The 18,899-nt window shown below is 33.6% G+C and overlaps 3 protein-coding genes across 3 annotated transcripts; 2 read left to right on the top strand and 1 right to left on the bottom strand.

Moving 5' to 3' along the window:
- Positions 1–399: 399 nt before the first annotated feature.
- LOC125056582 (E3 SUMO-protein ligase NSE2-like) lies at positions 400–18,891 on the top strand. Its single transcript, XM_047659752.1, has 7 exons — positions 400–749; positions 980–1,130; positions 1,196–1,245; positions 1,335–1,458; positions 1,867–2,026; positions 11,418–11,424; positions 18,879–18,891. Exons 1-5 carry the CDS (start codon positions 558–560, stop codon positions 1,998–2,000), a joined length of 651 nt encoding a protein of 216 aa, XP_047515708.1. The 5' UTR covers positions 400–557; the 3' UTR covers positions 2,001–2,026; positions 11,418–11,424; positions 18,879–18,891.
- LOC125056580 (rap1 GTPase-GDP dissociation stimulator 1-B) lies at positions 7,065–13,953 on the bottom strand. Its single transcript, XM_047659751.1, has 7 exons — positions 13,685–13,953; positions 12,861–13,613; positions 12,575–12,742; positions 12,033–12,215; positions 10,421–10,675; positions 9,261–9,415; positions 7,065–7,520 (listed from the first exon to the last, which is right to left on the bottom strand). Exons 1-7 carry the CDS (start codon positions 13,689–13,691, stop codon positions 7,125–7,127), a joined length of 1,917 nt encoding a protein of 638 aa, XP_047515707.1. The 5' UTR covers positions 13,692–13,953; the 3' UTR covers positions 7,065–7,124.
- On the top strand, positions 15,004–16,484 carry LOC125056583. The gene is made up of 3 exons (XM_047659753.1): positions 15,004–15,222; positions 15,560–15,764; positions 16,293–16,484. The coding sequence occupies exons 1-3, from the start codon at positions 15,122–15,124 to the stop codon at positions 16,443–16,445; spliced, it is 459 nt and encodes a 152-aa protein (XP_047515709.1). The 5' UTR covers positions 15,004–15,121; the 3' UTR covers positions 16,446–16,484.
- Positions 18,892–18,899: the final 8 nt, after the last annotated feature.

Below are 18,899 nucleotides of genomic sequence, written 5' to 3'. Positions count from 1 at the left end.
TTATTTTTAAATAAATATATTTATATTATAAAATAAATAAAAATATTTCTTTGTTTCAACCAATCCTTCATCCACCTTCTCTTAGGTTTTTTTTTCTTCTTTTTAATAAAATACACACAACTGCTGCCACCAGTAAAGTATTGTTATCCATAGTATTATTTATTTCCGTTCCGTACGATTGCAAAGTTCGAAGTGACGCCATGCATCCAAATGGAAGTATTGTGAATGGTACCGTATCTCGATACATTTCCATTTGGAAATCCTTCCAAAAGGAAGTCTTCTAAATGGACGTATCGTCAGTGGCCGCCTTTAGTGCTCAAATGTGGTACTTAGTATTTACAAGTCTCAAGCGAAACCTAGTATTAAAACCAGTGATTTGATATACGCCTCACCTCTAATCACGAGTAATCACGACATTAATTCATGCTGAGAATAAATATTAAATACCTTCATTATTATAACGGTTTTACATTTGAGAACACAAATATATAATCGAATTTTAATAAAATATACGAATACTCGTTAACGTGAAACTAGTTGAATAATAATGAACAATAATGGGGGATTCTAATTTAACTGATTTACGAAAACAATGCCTTAGTAGTCTATATTCGTGCACGGAAAACATATCGAAATATTTAGATGTTGAAAGAAGTAGTGAATTTGAAAAAATGAAGTCACACGTGAAAGAATATTGTTTGATGGAAGCACAAGAACAGGTAGCGGCACAAGCATTAGAAAAAGCCAAGGTATATACACAATAAGTTACTAAGTAATTTATAGGTACTATTTAAAGGTCGCTAATTATTCAGATCTTTATGGAAAATCGTAGTCTAAACTTATATCTAATTTTATGCCTAAAGCAATATTTACACTTTATTGCTCATGTTTTTATTGAGTTGGACACTGATTTCAATTATCTATCAAAAATTTATATTTCTTCCTTTTTTTGTATCTACTAATTGCTTAAGTGTTTTAGGGAGAAATTGATGCTTCAAACGTGGACAGCCTAGATACAAAGTTTGAATCTAACTTACGTATTATGGCAAAAAACAATTTAGCTGTTGATAGACATCCATACATGTTGGAATTTAAGACACACGTTGAAAAAGCAATGCAAAGTGCTAAAAGTAAGTCCTCAGAAAATCATACTTATACCACATATTATTTATATATTTAATTGTGTTTTTTTTAGGTAACATAGATGATTCAGACATAGCAATAACAGAATCTCAAACAATATATGTAAGTATTTTGTTTGAAATCCCATATTTGAAAAATTTACAGAATTCTTAATATAATTAATTGATATAATTTTAAAAATAACCTTGTAGAATGACCCTTTTACAAAAAAATCAATAGAAGATCCAGTAAGAAACTCAATGTGTGGACATATATATGAAAAAGAAGTAATTATGAAAATCATACAAAAGAATAAGAAGGGAATCAAATGCCCAGGTATAATTTTTAACTTATTACAATGCCGAAGACGGAAAGTGTACTGTTTTCTCGACCTAAAGGGAGAAGTACTAGTTTATTCACTGGTTGGCTGGCCCAATAGCCTTGGTGCTCAATGTCGACATGTTGAATGCCTATAAAATTATAAATACATTGGTCAAAAGCACTTTTTTCTTTTCAGGGTATGACATCATTGCCCTGGTGTTAGTCCCAGCTTGTGCTTCTAGAGCTATGACCCTTGTACCGACGTGACCGATGTATACCTCCAATAGGGGGTGTGCCATTTAAATTACAACTTTTGTGTCTAAGACAAGTCTTCAAAATTTGTCCCATACCCTACTAGCATGCCGTTTAATGCATACACAATAATAACAGTATCACATATTAACAGGTTTATTTTCTTTTCAGTTGCCGGTTGTGGTAACCGGAACTTGATAAAGGCAAAACACTTGATATCTGATGATGAACTTAAATTTAGAATGACGCTTACTCACCATTCCACAATGGTACAGGAACGCTCTATTATGGAATTAAATGATTAAGCACAATAACATACCAAAAATTTCAAATAAGTTTACATGAAAACTGTGTAAGTCCAGTAAGACTTGAAGACTGAAATTGCCATAAACTTACCTCCTTATGAAACAAAGTTTAATTGCACTCTATTAACTGTAGTACTCTCTTGTTTCTTTCTGTCAAATTGTTTTAATACTGTGATGAAAAGAGACAGATGACAGTTGCCAACAGTGAAATCAGTTAATAAGGGTTCAATTAAGTGATATTCACTGTCATATATTATACTGCTATGTCTATAAAAAGTTGAAAGATACAAAATATATACCTTCATATACAGGTACTGGCAAGACATAACTTGTTACAATTTTTTTTTCATTTAAGTACTTATATTTTGAAAATAAAACAACTTTTAAATGCAATGAGTTTTATTTTAGATAAAATTTGAACAATAATTGAATAATAAATCCTAAGAATTTTTTATTAAATATGTAAAATATATCTTAAATTCAAAAAGGATTGATTAATAGTAATTAACAAAAATAAAATGCTAACCTAGATACTCTTCGGTTAAACTCATAATCCTAAAACTTGAAAAAGTAGTTTTACATATATTTTGGTCCATGAACCTAGTTTTGTCTTATTGAATCACAGAAAATTCAAAGAAATAGTGTCGAACCAGACTGTAAACATGTAACAATATTTCAACAATCAAAAAGATTTGCTTAGAAAGCTCTATTTTAAAATTGTGCTATGTGATCATGGCTAAGCTATATAAGTGCACTATTGGATGTATAAATATTTACATTAAAATACTATATCTAAACGAAGTAGGTGCTAAACTAGACTAAAAATCTCTGATCAACAAATTAATTTATTTTAATTTCTTTTTACTTTCCTATAACATTATATTATTTGTATATTGTGAAGCAGATGTGTTCTCTCCAATTTCCTTATATGGGTGTACTAAAAATCATTTTTTATCTGTTGTGGTTGTCAAAATTACTATATGACAGGCGTAACCAACGGGTTTAGTCAAGATGTAAGGCATAGTAATGTATGTAGAAAGTAGGAAACTTAATTTATATCAATACTAGCAGACTCGGCCAAGCGTTGCTATGGCTAAGGTTTTTGTTATATTACATAGTAGTAAACTATTAAAAGGAAAGGGCAGGAAAACAACAGTCATGGGGATCACCATGCTTTTTTGGTGGTAATGACATTAAATTGTAGCTTATGTAAAACGTTGGTACTTTCAACACAGCGCCATCTGTTAAAATTGTGTCAAATAATAAACAAATAATTTGCAATAAAATTACATTGGGTATAAATTGAGATGTAAGCTATCCTATCTTTTAAGTTGGATCAAACTACACACGGTGTGCAAATTTGATTGAAATCGGTTCGGTAGTTTAGGAGTCTAGGAGTATTTGCGGACAAACAACGTGACACTTAATTTATATATATTAAGATTACAGTTTGTGTCGACAAATTTTCATACAAATTTAGTTTTCGACTTTCGAGTGTATGTAATACTACTGTTAAGGCATCTTGACTAAGCCCCTATTGTCTTTCCAACAGATTACGCGCCTCTCACAAGTATTTGTTGGCAACTGATAAACTAATTTTGGCCACAATTTTTAGTCAAGCTTAGTTCTAAATCGTGTATATATCAGAATTTATATAGTTTAGGCCTAAATCCAACCTTTTTTGTGAATATTTTTTAAGAATAGTTGATTTATAAAAAAATGTCTGCCATTGGATTTACTCATTTACATTTAAATACACTAATACAGCTAGAGGCTAATATGTTGTATTGAAAAGTCTACATACAGTAATAGAAAATATTTTTTTCTCTTTATATGAATAATCATTGTACTTGGAGTATTAAGTATTGCTATATCATTTTAAATGCGTTATACAATGATGTATGTGGAAATAGATTAATATTGAGGCATATCTTTATAATTTGCCTTGGTAATAACTACAGTTGACAAAGGGTCTCCTAGTTGGCGACACTGCATACTACAAATATTTGTATGCATTATTATCGATAGCTTCGTCTGCATAGCACAAGAGTAAAGCAGCTGGAATTTTTAGCACCAACAGGGTACATCTCAGTGATCACTATAAAATGTGCTCACCTATAAGATTTCATAGGTAACTTGGATGACGTCATAGCTTCCAAATAATCTTAAGTCATCGTGACGATGGACTAAGGGCCCAGTTAAGAGGTATACAATTAATCACTGGTCTCCAATGACGACGTTAGAACTGATAGATCTCAGTTTACAGAGTTTTAGTTAATGTCCTACAGAATAATATTGTAATATTATAGTAATACAATAGTATTGCAAGAAGTAAAGGTAAAATGAAAATTAAGCGATATTAAAATAAAATTTCAAATTTAAAGACGCATACACGACATACAGACAACTAAATGGAGATAGATAGGATATACGACGGGAGAGAAGAAGCGAAAATGGAGCAGAATCGTAACGAAATGTACATAAAATGAATGTACTTGATTTTTAAAATCGACATATAACAAATTTTGACGATGTGAACAATGCTCTATCTTCGATTGTCCATTGGTTTAGTATGAATAACCTTCTACTTAATGCAAAAAATACAAAATGCATTAAATTTTGTGCAAAAAATGCAAGGGTTATGGATACTAGACCAATTATAAACGATGAGTCTGGATGATACAACTGTGTTTCTTGGAATCACCGTGGATTCAAAACTTCAGTGGTCCCCTCATATTAACGGATTGGCGAGGAGTAGGGATGTGAAAAAAAAAACGATTTTAATAGATTTTTTTAAAAGTAAAAATAGTTTTTTGTATTTAAAATAATCGATGAAAATTCATTCATTCATTGATTAAAATCATTCATTTATTGATTTAAATCGAAACGGGGAATTCCCCGTTCCGTTCGATAGACGCGCATCGCACATGGGTTGATTGATTGAGACATTTTTTAAAAATTTAAATATCGTATATTGTTTTACCCAAGAAAGACACGAATGGAATTGATTGGAGGAGGCCTTTCAGATCCAAATATTAGAATAGTTTTTTTTCAACCTTCTAATGCCTAGTTTAATATAATGATCTATATTTGTGTGTGCCTAAGTCGAGCTGAATAAAAGGCTATATTATTATTATTATATTGTATTCAGTGGGGCCCTGGGCCGCAGCCCAAAAAGCGCTTAAGTAGATCCGCCCCTGCTGTTAAAAATTGTGTGTTAAAAAAGTGTTAAAAATTCCAGCCGAATTGTCTACCTTTAACTTACATCTACGGTATTACAAAATAGGCGATTTTAGATTAAATAATGAACGTCTAGTTTAACCTTATAAATATAACACGTCAATTCCATTATTAGTACTCACAAGTTTTGGCATACAAGCTATATTGTGCGTAACTTTTAAAACTATGTGTTCATACTATGCTGGGTTCAAGAAGTTAATATCCGAGATTTACAGCCGTAAGTTTTAAGCTAAAGAAGCTAATAGACGTATAGTAAATTATTGATAAAAAAATATATATGCCGAAAAGTACTGAACGGATTTATATGAAAGTTAAGCTGGAATATTAAATAAATCAGTGCCGCTACAACCTTTAGGTCTGGGCCTCAGATTTCTGTATTTCCATGATCATTTGTCAATCTAATAGGCTGGTAATCAGCCTACTGTCCCTGACACACGCCGTCCATTAAAAAAAAAATCGTTTGTCTGTAAAGTCGGTTTACTGACGATAGTTGAACGTGACAACGTCACGAATCGCTCACTCAAGTAGGAGAGAGACAGATGTCGAACGCTGAAGAGCGCGGAGTCCGATTGTGCCTCTCTGTCGCTTCGCGCTCTCGCTTGCACTTCAAGCCTTAAATGGAACGCCTCAGAGCGAGGTAACGCCGCATGACTCATGTTTTTTCGTGTGTGCAGCCGGCTCCATCGAATTATAAGACGTTGTCACGTCAAAATTAAAAAGGTTAAATAAATACAGAAATATTAATTACTATGCAGGTTAAGATTGTAAATAAATTTAATTAGTAGTTTGTCGTATCCAATTTTTTGGATTACAATAAAAATATAAATAAATATATATCTAATGTTCAAAATCGGGAATTTAATTTCGTAACGGTGGCCATAGACGGACCGCATGTCGCAGCCGAGGCCGACTGCAACACGACCGCATAATGCAGTTGACTACGACTGCTTGGAGGAGTTGTGTTCGACCGCAAAATAATACTGATGCGAGTTCATTTACAAGATGGAATTCGATGAAGAAACACTGCTACTTGTACTACTATTACGCAAGCATAGGCGTAGAAGACACCGTAGTATGTGGGTGCGTCCAATACTACGATCAAGAGAACAGCATGGAATATTTCATACTTTGTATCTCCAGCTGAGAGAAGACACTAAAAAGTTTTTCAACTACTTTAGAATGTCCGTGGTTACATTTGATGAATTAGTTAGTATATTATTTTATTTGAGGGAGTGGCGCGCGGTCGGAGCAACCGCTTGTAGCGGTCCGTGTATGGTAGGTCCGGCAGCTCTAAGCAGTCGACCGCAGAGCGATTGCTCCGACCGCTCACAAACTGGTCGTGCGGTCCGTGTATTGCGGATATGAATTTAGTATGGAAACTGCAGTTCGCCGTGCGGCGACCGCTTAGAGCAGTCGGTATCGACTGCAACCAGTGGCGTAGCTACCTAGGGGCTAGGCGGGGCAGTGCCCCGGGGGCCTCAAGCTCAGGGGGCCCTCAAATCCTTACCAGAAATCTCGATCGAACTGAAATTTTGGAAATTTCTCCCATTTTCAAAATAAATATGACAGGTTGCAACCCCACTTTAATCATGACAACTCAGTTGAGAGAAATTCAAAAGTTATGCCTAGGGAATTGCCCTAAATTCTTTCTGCCCTGCAGTGCACAAAGTAGCTTAAGTAGCTTAGCATTTTTAAAGTATTTGTATATCATATTTTTATTTGATAAAACCTATTCAGTTTACACAGCAGGGGGCCCCATTTTTCAATTTGCCCCAGGGCCCTTGGTTGCCTAGCTACGCCACTGACTGCAACATGTGGTCCGTCTATGGCTACACTAAGTGTGTAATATTTCAAGACGAAATTGATTTGAGAATAAAAAAAAAATTAATCTTCACTTTCAGCAATTTTCCTAACAATTTCATTCGCACACAATTTCAACTCTCCACTAAAATCATTCCTCGCTTCCACAAGTTTCTCCAACGCATTATTCACCTTAGTCAGTCTGTAGTCGGTCAAAATTTTCGGACACTTGGAGGTGACATCGAGGAACGCCAGCAAGTTCTCGGCGACCTCTACCGGAATCTTCGCGCAATTCGTCTCCATCAACACGGATATATGCTTACCGATTTCTGCGGCCAACAGCTGGTCCACGAAGGCTTCTCGAGGGTCCTCGTTGAGGATTTCTATGGCCAGTAGGGTGAGAGCGAGGATGGCTTCGTTTTGCATCACCGAGTGCGGAGCTATCAACATGTCCACGATGTTTTGGAGGCAGCCTTTTGCCTGGAATTCAAACCAATATATTAACTTAAAGAAAAAACTTTTTAACCAGATTGAAGTTATGTATTATTTTAAATTTACAACTATTTAACATAATTTTAAATTTATCCGACGTTTCGCGTGCTTTACAGCGTGCGTGGTCACGGTGACTGAAGACAAAAGATGTTGGATGGCAAAAAAGTATCACAGCTGTAGAAATAGTTGCATTATCTGTATTTATTTCCCCGGAGTTGGTATCGACTGAAAGATGGAGGGTTTTGGCAAAAATGGCTCACGGTGTCCTCTATTTTCGCGGATTGTTCGAAACGTCGGATAAATTTAAAATTATGGTTAATAGTTGTAAATTTATAATAATACATAACTTCAATCGGGTTAAAAAGATTTTCTTTAAATGTGTAAAGGTTATGTAAATCAAAGACAATACAATATATTAACTACATTATTACTAGAGCAGTATTGGCCTAGTGGCTTCAGCGTGCGATTCTCATCCCCGGCTGTGCACCAATGGGCTTAATTTCTATGAGCAACTTTAACATTCCCTCGAACAGTAAAGGAAAACATCGTGAGGGAACCGGCTTGCCTTAGACCCAAAAAGTCGACGGCGTCTGTCAGCCACAGGAGGCTGATAACCTACTTGCCTAATAGATTAACAAATGATCATAAAACAGAATTTTGAGGTCCAGACCTAAAAAGGTTGTAGCGCCATTGATTTATTTTATATTAATTACAGCTTTATAAGTAACAACTACGTTCCGCCTAACAGTCTAATAATATGGTGTTAACTTTAGTTAAACTTAATTTAGGATTTCATTTAGGAAATATTAATATAACATTTTTTGCAAATACAGAAAAGTTTTATTGCTTGCCATTACCAAAAAAAATGGCAGTTTTACACATTAGGCCTCTTCTCTCTATCGCCAATATTTCGATACTTCATTTGAATTGTGAAACCACTTTCTGATATATTATATGTACAACATTTTTTGTTTTGTTATTCGGCGCAAGCAAGTGGTAGGTTTCTTTTATATGCGTAATTTTGTCAACAGATGGCACCACATGCTGTTTGCATTCGTAAAGTTTGTTTATTTATTTATTTTTATTCGATAACTTATCCAATATTTTATTATTTATTCTGCTATTCGGAGCGGAGAAGAATCCACCAAAAAAGAGATAATTAACATCGGTCTAGTCCTTATATTTAAAAATAGTATTACTTTATTTGAGAATATATTGTAGCCATCCAACTAAACTAATTTTTTTTCCTAATTATTAAAATACCAGCGCGTTCACCTGTCTAAAGACCTAAGTACCAATATCATATCATGTACAAATGCAAACCCATGTCTTAAATACTACTGAACTGATTTAGATACTGTTCTTGAGTTGATACATGATTTTGTTTATCTTAGTATTACTTTTACGTTTTAGCACACGCGTTTAAAAACCTAAAAAGATCACGATACATTTATAAACCAATTCCATCCACATCAAACTGATAACCTCTTTTATTGAAATATAATTTAACGTACCAAAACAAACTAAATCAATCAAAAATCACTAACCTATTCCAAAAAAAAATCCTTGAAAATAGTCGAAATTTAAAAACCGCACTTGTGTACCGTCCGCTTTATTCATACACATCAATTTAATTCCACTGTTTTGTCTCTTTCTGTCAAATTGTGTTTATGCTGTGATGAAGAGAGACGGGCGAGTGTTATAATCTCAATAGCCGTAAGAGTTCACCTGTATGAGTCCAGCCCTCGCGTTGACGTGCCTGACACTCCACGCCAGAAGCCTCGGCGCTTCGCCCGCTGCGCCCGCGTGTTGTCCCGCCCCGCCCCATCGGGCTATGGCCTCTAGGGCCGCGCGGTCGCTTATTGTTAGACGGGCCACGCTTTCTGAAAGACGTAATATTAAGATATCCCATTTGTACGAGCCAGGCTTTCTTGGTTTTATAAGCGTGGCGATTTCCTAAATCATCGGAGTTACGCCCCTAGAGTATAGCCAGACGTAGGCGCTCTCTTCAATAGTTACATTACATTCATTAGTTTCATAGCAATTAACATTTCATTATTTCGCATATATTCAATTGTTGTACCCGAGTGGTTAATATAGAGTAAAAATAAAATCCTCTAATATTTAATAGTACCTACTCAAACTAATTAAAAAACTGTAAATACAATTCTAAACTATTACGGCTCATGACCACCAGAGTTCTTATTTATACATTAAATTTATTTGACATAAAAGGCCGGCAACGCACTTGCGAGTCTTCTGGCAATGTAATTATCCATGGGCTGCTTGTCACTTAACATCAGATGAGCTTCCTGCCCCGTTACATTAAAAAAAATTAACTATTATAGTCGTATTTTTAATTAGACGAAGCCACCTGACAGTAGCTAATGTCACTTTGTAAAATAATGTTGCCATATTTAAAGTAATAGTGATACGTTCAGTTCTTGTTCAATCAGATGAATGAACAATGAGTGTGAATAGTCAATCATTTCAAACAATAAAAGAATATTATTTCTATTTCAAAATTGTCTAAAAGTGCTCTGATATAAGTTAGGTACTAGTACTATATATCTACAATAAGTTTTTTGACGTCTTATTACAAAGCGCGGCGCGGCGACTAGTGCCATCACCGATCATTAATTCACGGGTTTTTACTTTGTCACAACACTATTTTTATTTCATTAAAAACTGACAACACCGTAAACGTCAGTTGACTTCGTCTAATTAAAAATTCGACTGTATAACTCGAAATAATTCGTTGGAAATACTTTTATCGTTAATGCCAAACATTCTAGGTTTGATTTCTAATAAAGCAATAACTAATTGATAGTGATAGGCACAAAAGGCTGATCCTACCTTCAAAACACAATTTCTCTTTATAAAAATACCTTGTCCGTCTACCAGCATTCTCAAAGCAGCCATGAGTTTATAGGCCACATGATGATCCTCGACACTGGGTAGAGCCTTCAAAAGCAGCGGAGCAGCCTTTCCTTGGGCAGATGCCAGTCTCTTATTGACCACCGGAACGCTCAGGTTCCTCACGGCTGATAATGCAGCGTGCTGGATTTGATTCAAAGTAGATTTGTCTATAGGTATTGTGTCTTTTTCCTTTGTGCTAAGGATGTGGTACACCTCGAATATATCTGTAATATTTATACTTATTTATTAAAGCACACAACATCAGATATATTAAGAAAACAGAAATCTAAGATGAATTATTTAAAATATGAAATTCCAAGGTTAGGAACATTTCCATGTGTTACAAAACTTTATTATTAAAATAAAAATGTGTTTATTCATTTTAGGTACATATGCATTACAAATTACAATGAGTAAGATTTGGGAACCCTTTAAGTAAAAAAGTTATATACAAACAAAACAAAAATGTGGTATTTTAGATTAAAAGAGAAAAACACAAACTTTCTTATTTTAACATTACTGCCTCAATTTAAATCAAATATGTTATACTTATATGCACAATCTAATATATAAAATCCTCGTTCGTTCCCATACTCCGAAACGGCTCGAGCGGTTTTAGTGAAATTTTTTATGCATATTCAGTCAAGTCTGAGAATCGGCTACTATCTATCTTTAAAACCCCTAAGTGATTAAAAAATAAAAAAAATGTTTTATTTTTATTTTTTAGACAATTTTTTTTTTTTTTATGAGGTTTATATTTAATTAGATTTTACAGAAAAACCTAAAAAGTTGTCATTCCAGATAACCGAACAGTCTCTGGGGTAGCATAGCAAAATGTTCCACGTAGGTGTGTACTAAAAAAGTAGGCTAAGTAAAAATCACATTAAGGAGAAACAAAGTTCGCGGGGGCGTATGTTATAAAATTTGTTAAAGATATGAAATGACTAACATTTTAATATATGTATTTGTTGCTGTGTGTTATGCACATGCTTGGTTTAGTACATCGGTTTAGGTCTACAAGATTTTGCAATAACACAATTTATTTACCGATAGATCTTATTTGTTATTTAGTGAGTGATGCATGTGGACCTTTTGTGAAATTAAGGTGGGGTTTGAAATGGCCTGGTTGCTTAGCATTCATTTAACATTGCACAATTTACATAATACTTAAAATGAAAATGATACTTGGCTCTATATAATATATATAGGTATCGTAACATATTATGTGTTTAACTGTACACTATATAACATTTAATAAGCAGACAATGAAATATGGATGCAAAAAATATTGCTTGTCTGCATATGCCCTCAGGATTCACTCTCGGCACTCTACTAAAGACCAACATCACTCAGATCTGTGACACGTCTTTGACCAAACATACAATTTAATTTTAATAAACCCACCAATTGAGAATTGACCATTGGGTAGAGTTAACATATCCCACCAGAAACATAGAACATTTTAGTTTGCGCTCAGGATGAGTATCACGGCAATACTCCAGGCATTTTTATAGTCTTCTACTTTTCTAATATTTAGATATTTTTTGGTAAGCATCAAGCCTTATTACTAATTTGACATACCTAAAAGTTTATCGAAAATTTTATCAGTCATCATCTGAATGCAGTATTCATCCTGTCTGGCAAAGTTTCCAATAGCGAGTAATGCTGTTCCCAGCAAATGGTGGTTTGGAGAGTCAAGCCACTTGACCATAGTCAAATACACTTCACCTACACCATCTTTGTAGAGAATTGGCATCGCTTCATCTGCAAATTGTAATTGGTAAATTAGTCAAGTACATAGTTAATGTTCAAGTTACAGTTAAATTTAATAAAGATTGAACAATGAGTTAGTCTGTAAAACTATAGATATGCTTGAATAGAAATAAAATCTTAATTTACTAATATATTGATATGTCAAAAACCGTTCTGATACACACATGCTGCAATACAAATTTGAATCTTTTTTTCATTTGTAGTTTATTACTACTGCTTACTTTTGTCATTGAAGTCAAAATGATAGTTTTACATATAATTCATCATAATAAGCAAGGCGCATTGGAGATATTTGTATATTTAATAATTATGATATAAATATATACTGTATTGGATTTAAAAAAACTTACCTCCAGTCAAAATCAGTATAATGAGATAACAGGCTTGTTTCACAATAACCTCTACTTGACTACCATCAGCATTGAGATCTCCAACTTCATGTCTTTGAATTAACTGCTCAAGCCGAGAACAAACTAGTTGCACACCTCCTTCTCTAGCCAGGAGAGTTTTTACAGAATCTGGGGACATTTAAGAAAATATCTTTATATATATGATTAAGTAAATGTTAGATTTTGTGAATAATAATTTCTATAATAATCTGTGTTTCAGTTGTTTTAAGATATAAAAATAAATTACCATGTTCACGAACTTGTGAATGCAAGTGTTCAAGTGCCAGCTCAGATATATCCACATTGGTTGTTTCTTTTAGAACATTTAACACTGTTAAATTAACATCATCAGCAAATAAGAATTCAGGTGCATTATCATTTATAACACTGAGTATCAACAATACAGTTGAAATCAAATCATCATTCATATCTTCTTTAATCAATTCTGATAATAATATCTTTTTGACATGCTCTATAGTAAACTTTTCTAGAGAATTAGAAAATTCTTTTCCTCCAATTGCAAAATTCATTAACGCCTTACATATGAGTATTTTTAATTCATCAAATGCAATATTTACAATAGTATTCCCAAGCAAAGTATTCAATATTAGTACACCATCATTTTGAAGAACAATGTTTCTTGAAGTATCACAATCACAGCAGAGATTTCCTAATGCTCTAAGACTTTGTTTTACAAGATCAAACTTATCCATACAAAGATCTTTGGATAAAATATTTAGTATAGGTTTAATGATTTCTATTTGTGCGTAAGTTTCACGTTTCTGTTCACATTTTGCTAGCTCAGAAACAGCCTGAATTGATAATAATACGATAGATTCATCTTTACTTATCAATAAAGACTTAATACAAGATGAGACATCATATTCATAGTTTTTGCCAGCTGCAATTATGTCTTTTAATTTTGCTGTGAGATCGTCGAGATTGTTTTTGTTCTGAATAATAAGAGTCTCAAATGAGGTAGATTTTTTAGTGGATGGGCCTGGAAAATAAAAACCATTAAGTAGAAAACTTCACATTTAAATGTTTTTTATATGTGATAGCTGTATTTACCATCCATCGTGTGTTTATTCACGAATTAGCAAGTCGAATAAGTTTTAATGTTTATTTAAAGTACTTATGGTATCGGTAATGCTGCGTTATTAATATTTCTCTTTCACATCATAACACATTTTTTGACTGCATTTAAGTTTATAAAAAAATGTAGTTACTTTGACTATATATTAATTAATATTATTGAATTTTTCAGATAAAAATTTATTACTATTTTTTTATTGATTGTAATTCGTAAGTAAATAGCGCCTAGCGGGGTTTATCAATATACTTAGTTAAATGTCAAATTGCAATATCAAAAGTCAGTTTGACAGAGTATTGTCAACCTGATTATTGACATTGACATAATATAACATTTAAACCCTGTAGACCCCATATTTTTTTTTATTTATCAAAAAATCCTTCACTATGAATACATAGTCAACATAACGTAAAACCAAAAAGGGATTTTACATACCATTATAAATTTTGCGTATTGTTAGACTATTTACTTTTGTATCGGAATTATAGTTATATCAGTCTATCTCAACTTATTGATGAAAAACATGATCCAAAACACTTAACATTACTACTCTTTAATCAGTTAATAGACATATTATGTAGCGAATTGATAAAATTTTGTTTTATAAAAAAAGTTTATCTTCCACATCATTAATTAATAATAATGTTGGTCTGTGTAGTAGGTACTACCTAGATTGGTACCTATGTTCAGGCAACATAGTGCAAACAGGCAAAAGGCTCACGTGACATAAAGTTTATTTGGCCTTAGTTAGAGTACCAGAAGATTGGCGAATGCGTTGCGGGTCACCTAATAATTATTAGTACAGCCCTGCGATTCTGTAACTCACTTCACGAACTCACACAGCGGTTTTCGCATCGGCTGTCGCTCTCAAATCAGTCGTGAAGCAGTCATTTTATGATTTGGCATTCTGATAAACAATAAACTACAAGCTCCCACCTTTTCAAATGATTGACACTGCAGTGCAGTGCACTTGCCATCGAATTTTGGGTGTTGGTGGGTAGATAGACACATCGTGAATTACTGGCAGGTGAACGGTCGATAAGTCGCGCACCTAGCTATTATGCTTACAATGCTTATCTCTAGGCAATATGGGTGGAATTTTGTATTACGTATATACCTCAGCTACAGATCCGAGGCGAAGAACTTCGCATGCAGGATGATGTTCCCATCATCCACGGCGTTTTTGGTATCTTCTAATGCTAAAAGTAGATAAAATGAAAAACATATTAAATTAAAAATATGCTTGTCTACGATAATCGATAAAGAACTAATGTCGTAAAAAATTCAACTCGTAACAACGCAATTACTAACAAAAACCTTGCGTTAAATTTTACAACAATATTGCGGTTTGTACGAGTTGATGTGTGGATAAAATTCTCGATTTTTCACTGAAAAATGTTTAGTTATAGAACATTATGAAAGTGGTTACATGCGTACTATTTGCTGTAGCTGTTAGTACCGAAGAGAGTTTTAAATATGAACAAAAACAAAATTATGGATTAGGTAGACCAGTAATGTGAGTCACTAGAACTTCTATTTCTCTGCGGCTATATGCTAGTGTTTTGTTGATGTCGGAGGTTTGATAATGAAACAATATTTTATATAAAACTGTTTGACCATACACAAAAGGGTAAAAGGTACTTTAATTATTCTATAAAAATTAAATAGGAATGTGTCTGCCCATGGCTTTTCGGGACTTCTTTTTGTGTGTAGGCATATCCGATATCCTAGGAATCACCGTCTCTTTAAAAAAACACTCGCCACGAGCCAAGAGTCAACAATACTAAGAATACGGTAGCAATTGAATGTGACTAACTGCGCAATTAAAATTAACATTTTACAATTTCTCATAGATTAAATTACCGAAGAATGTTCAAAGGTTATCCATATCCTGAGCCCTTGCCATCTTCTACAAGTTATTACATTCGATCACCGTACAGAAATCTCTACCAGGGTAATAGAAAGAAACAAGATAAACGAGTTTATAGCAAGAAATTCAAATATGCCCCAACACCAACAGGAAATCACATGTCTTGTGAAGGAGTCTTTGAATGTGTTGTAAGTGAGAATCTTGCACATGATATAATGAACACTTAGGTAGATATTATAAAATGAATTCCCCCGCATCTGTGTGTCTGTCTTAACGCGATAAACTCTTTAACCACTGAACAGATTGCACCAATAGATAGTGTACTTCCTAAGATAGGTTAAGGTGTAATATATCAACTTAAATTTGTTGATTATTGTTGAAGAGATTGCAAAACATCTTGCTGAAATACACGAAATCCACGCTGGCAAATCTGCTGCTGGAAGCTAATATTTAAATAAAAGTTAAATTGTCGTCAATACACAGCTTCAATAAATAATGGGCTATAGAGCAAAAGAACTTTTAATTACGTAGCAAATTGTAATTATTTATATATAGATAGATAGAGATATAGACAAATATATTGCAGTCTAGTTGTGCAGATTTCACTGGTCATATCAGGCAAGAAGATGCATTTTGTGACTACTGACCAAACATGGATGGTTCGCAGGAAATAAAACTTCCGTCTCCGGTCACTAAGGATTTTGTTTTTTTCACAGATATCACACTTAGCTATAGAGACAAATGGGAACACTCCAATTGTACTAAGAGGCGGCGTCGGGTACAGGCACTTCACTGTGGTTATCAAAGCACAGCCTGGAGACGAGCTGATTGCCAGAGTCAGGGCATATTGTCCTCCGGATCTCCCGTGAATAGAAACTATGATTTTCACAGGTCCTGTTACTTGAGTATGATGTTAAAATACAAATAATAATATTAAAATCTAAATTACATATTCATTTATTAAAAATAACAGTATTTTTACTTGGAGGGGGATCTTATACTGTGCAGTAGAAGAGTTGTGGATTGGAGCAGGGTCGGCTTTAGGGTAGGGCAACCGGGGCCACAACAGATACTTCGGTTTTTTTTTTAATTCCGATATGTAAACAACTTTTCTGTTGATTTTTTTTCGCTGTTTTACCTTTGTACATGTACATGATTACATTCTTCTCAAATAATAATTGAAATATTGATCTGTATTTCTATTTTTATGTTTGTGAAATACTAAAATAATATACTAGGTTTCACAATAAATTATTTATTTATCAACTCGACTGATTTTCATTTTTCATTTTATTTGAAAAATAATTTGAGGCCTCCACTCCTTTGTTGCCCCGAGGCCGACAGACCTCTAAATCTGGCCCTGGATTGGAGGAATTCAGGAGGAAACATAAGATAAGCAATAACGGTTTAATTTAAAACAACGCAAACAATAATTCATACAAGAGTTTTCGCAATAGCATCAGCATCACAAAGTAAATAACCGTCACTAAGGTCATATTATACAGGAAAGAGGCTACACCGTATTTTTACTTTAACATTTTTCAATTTAGCTTTCCATCCAGTGCGATAAGTCCATAATGAGTATGTTTGTTTGTCTTGTTGAAGGCACTCAGGAAGATCTGAAATTATTTTGTGTTGAATAGGCCATTCAAGGAACGCTGTGGGCAATCACGCTTTTACCGAATAAACACACATATGAACTGCGACGCACAGTCGTAATAAAAAGTAACTTACGTTAACGTTTAATCACGTGACCATTTTTATGCAAATTTTTTGAGTGGGTCACGCCAGTCGCAAATTGTTTTTGGCCTAAGGCCCCTGGACAACGATTTTGGCCATGTTTGCGATTCGGGCAAGTTATGGCGGGCAAATATAGGGTTCAGTGACTCATAGCTATAAAAAAAACATATGTTTTCTGTAGGTATGTGAGTTTTAATCAAGGGTCAGTATTTAGTGCAACTATAGGTCAAATAGTCGAGATACGATTTTTATTGTTTGATACAGTATGTTTATAAATTCCGGTGCAATATTTTTAAAATTAAAACACTTTAATTTTGTTAACACAACATATAATTTCTTAAAACCGCGTAGTATCGTGACATTTGTGCCAAAGAAATTTTTTCATGTATAATGAAGATCTCGTAGTTTTATTATCTGTGAGTAAAATTCAAGAATATATTTTAGGGCGTGTTTAGCGCTAATTTATTTGTTTACGTCTGTGGCGACAGACCACACGCCTCTGCCCGTTATTAAATTTATTTATAACATAACAATGTGTTACTATGCCTAATATTGTCAGAAGAAAATTTAATGACGATTATATTGAAAGTAATTATGCTTGAGCAAAAAATACACATCGAATTTTTAAATTCGAGTTTTTTAAATTCCACTAAAAGTTTTGCGGCATGAGTTTTTTTAAAGAAAATTTGAATCAAATTTTAGATTGTTTTACCAATTCATTTCTTTTGAAAAAAGTCTGTCTATATCTGTAACCAAGGGCAGAGCCAGGATCATAGTACTGGCTATGATTGTGTTTGCTCAAAAATATATTTAGTTTGTGCTAGAGATCTCGTGTCTGATTGGTCATAGACACGAGCTGTATTTCCGTTTGACCAATCACAACTAAACGAAACGCGCCATCGTTTAGTTCATTCTCTCCTGTAATATCAACAATAGTATCTTTTGTGTATCCACTATACTACCTTATTGAGCTTCACTCTAATCGATTATTTAGAAATATCTCCATAATCTAAATAGAATCAAAATTAACAATTTGTCTTGCTACATTGTTGCGATTAAGTAGTCTAGGATACAATTGATATTTTTATTCAAGAAATTTTTACAACTTTGAATTTGTTACCTTTGGAGTAGAGACTCTTGGGCCGTGATGTTCAAGTGCACAAGCGCTAATTAAAGATTTTGGTTTTAGAACTAAACATTTTAAATTTGCTTTAATTTTCTATTTATTATATTTATTTGGAACACAAAATTAGGACAAACACAATATGATATAAACATACATACAAAAACGACCAGAAACATTTAAAAAACCGAGATCTGGATTATCGTATACTAAGTACAGTAGTACAATAATGCAGATTACCAGCAATTGGACTATAACTTTGTTACACCGATCTCGCAAGTGGATATAAAATTAGTAACAATTAGCTGGTTCAGTTCCTGCGGGATAGAAGCGGTTCTAACCGCTTTAATTATTATACGGTATGTCTTTTACTGTCTTACAACAATGTAATGCTATTTTAACACCATATTTATTAATCTTGTTATGGACCAGTGGTAAGAGAACAGGTGGCCTACCAAAA

This window comes from Pieris napi, chromosome 15 (assembly GCF_905475465.1).
Source record: "Pieris napi chromosome 15, ilPieNapi1.2, whole genome shotgun sequence".
Classification (NCBI taxonomy): domain Eukaryota; kingdom Metazoa; phylum Arthropoda; class Insecta; order Lepidoptera; family Pieridae; genus Pieris; species Pieris napi.
Note: the sequence above shows the minus strand (reverse complement) of the source record. Positions and strands in the feature narration are given on the sequence as shown.

Bases quoted from the DNA above. Each gene is read 5' to 3' on its own strand.
- LOC125056582 (XM_047659752.1), top strand. From the start codon at position 558: ATGGGGGATTCTAATTTAACTGATTTACGAAAACAATGCCTTAGTAGT. The intron at 1,131-1,195 runs GTAAGTCCTCAG...TGTTTTTTTTAG, and splicing joins AGCAATGCAAAGTGCTAAAA to GTAACATAGATGATTCAGAC. The intron at 1,246-1,334 runs GTAAGTATTTTG...ATAACCTTGTAG, and splicing joins CAGAATCTCAAACAATATAT to AATGACCCTTTTACAAAAAA.
- LOC125056580 (XM_047659751.1), bottom strand. The intron at 12,216-12,574 runs GTAAGTTTTTTT...TACAATTTGCAG, and splicing joins TATACTGATTTTGACTGGAG to ATGAAGCGATGCCAATTCTC. The intron at 7,521-9,260 runs GTGAACTCTTAC...TTTGAATTCCAG, and splicing joins CGAGGGCTGGACTCATACAG to GCAAAAGGCTGCCTCCAAAA.
- LOC125056583 (XM_047659753.1), top strand. From the start codon at position 15,122: ATGAAAGTGGTTACATGCGTACTATTTGCTGTAGCTGTTAGTACCGAA. The intron at 15,223-15,559 runs GTGAGTCACTAG...AATTTCTCATAG, and splicing joins GGATTAGGTAGACCAGTAAT to ATTAAATTACCGAAGAATGT. The intron at 15,765-16,292 runs GTAAGTGAGAAT...TTTTTTTCACAG, and splicing joins AAGGAGTCTTTGAATGTGTT to ATATCACACTTAGCTATAGA.